The sequence below is a fragment of the Oryx dammah genome, unplaced genomic scaffold (assembly GCF_014754425.2).
Source record: "Oryx dammah isolate SB20612 unplaced genomic scaffold, SCBI_Odam_1.1 HiC_scaffold_16, whole genome shotgun sequence".
Taxonomy (NCBI): domain Eukaryota; kingdom Metazoa; phylum Chordata; class Mammalia; order Artiodactyla; family Bovidae; genus Oryx; species Oryx dammah.
This window is the reverse complement of record NW_024070200.1, coordinates 26,151,726-26,152,549: the sequence shown is the minus strand read 5'-3', so window position 1 is coordinate 26,152,549 and position 824 is coordinate 26,151,726. Positions and strand designations below refer to the sequence as shown.

The window sequence follows — 824 nt, the reverse complement described above, 5'->3', positions numbered from 1 at the left end:
TCCTCCTCCTCCGCCGCCGCCGCCGGTCGCCTGTCTCCGCGCCGGGCATGTCTCGGGAGCCGGAGCGGCCCGGGCCGCGGGGGCTCTGCGACGCATGGACGGCGGCGGCGGCGGCGCCCGGAGAGCAGGGGGAGGAGAAGGCGCAGGCGGCGGAGGAGGCGGCGACCTGCGGCGAGAGGCACCGGCGGCGCGAGGGGACGGCCGGCTGCCGGCGAGGCTCCGGCGCCTCTACTTTTCCGTAGCCTCCCCGCCTCAGCAGCACGGCCGCCGCCGCCGCCGCCGCCGCCGCCACGGCCACGGCCACGGCCGCCGCCCGCCCGGCCGCCGCTGAGCGCAGCGCACGCCCGCACTCACTCCCGCCACCCCACGCACACGCACACCCCCCGCCCTCCCCACGCCCCCCGCCCCGGGAGTGGGGAGAGAGGCAAAAAGTAAGAGAGGAAAAAAAATAGCAGGAAGATGGCGCCCACCAAGCCCAGCTTTCAGCAGGATCCTTCCAGGCGAGAACGGTAACACTTTTCTGTTTATTGAACCTGCCGCCGGGGCGGCCGCTCCCGCCGCCGCCGCCGCCGCCGCCTCCGCCGAGGTGGCGGGCCCCGCTCCGCAGCCCGCCTCCTGGGCCGCGAGCCCGCGGGAACCCGGTCTGCGAGCAGGCGGCTCCGCGGTCCCCGCGCGCATTGTCCGCCCGCGGCGGCTGCGGCAGCGAGCGGGCTCTCCGGCGGCGGCGGCGGCGGCGGCGGCGGCGCCAGGCTCTCCGAGCGGTCGCACCTTCTCTGCTCGGCGAATGGAGTGACTCGTTGACAGAAAAAAAAAAAAAAAAAAAA

At 75.0% G+C, this 824-nt stretch overlaps 1 protein-coding gene across 2 annotated transcripts in view; it reads left to right on the top strand.

Annotated features, from left to right (window-relative positions):
- The window catches only part of NPAS3 (neuronal PAS domain protein 3), a 954,232-nt gene that overhangs the window by 3,944 nt on the left and 949,464 nt on the right, over positions 1 to 824 (top strand). The window contains exon 1 of one of the 2 annotated variants that reach the window (XM_040256782.1): positions 394 to 509. The exons of the other annotated variant lie outside the window; for it this stretch is intronic. Coding sequence (XP_040112716.1) covers positions 460 to 509 — 50 coding nt within the window. The 5' untranslated portion in view covers positions 394 to 459. Of the gene's footprint in view, positions 1 to 393; positions 510 to 824 lie in introns of those variants that run through there. 2 annotated transcript variants of the gene reach the window in all.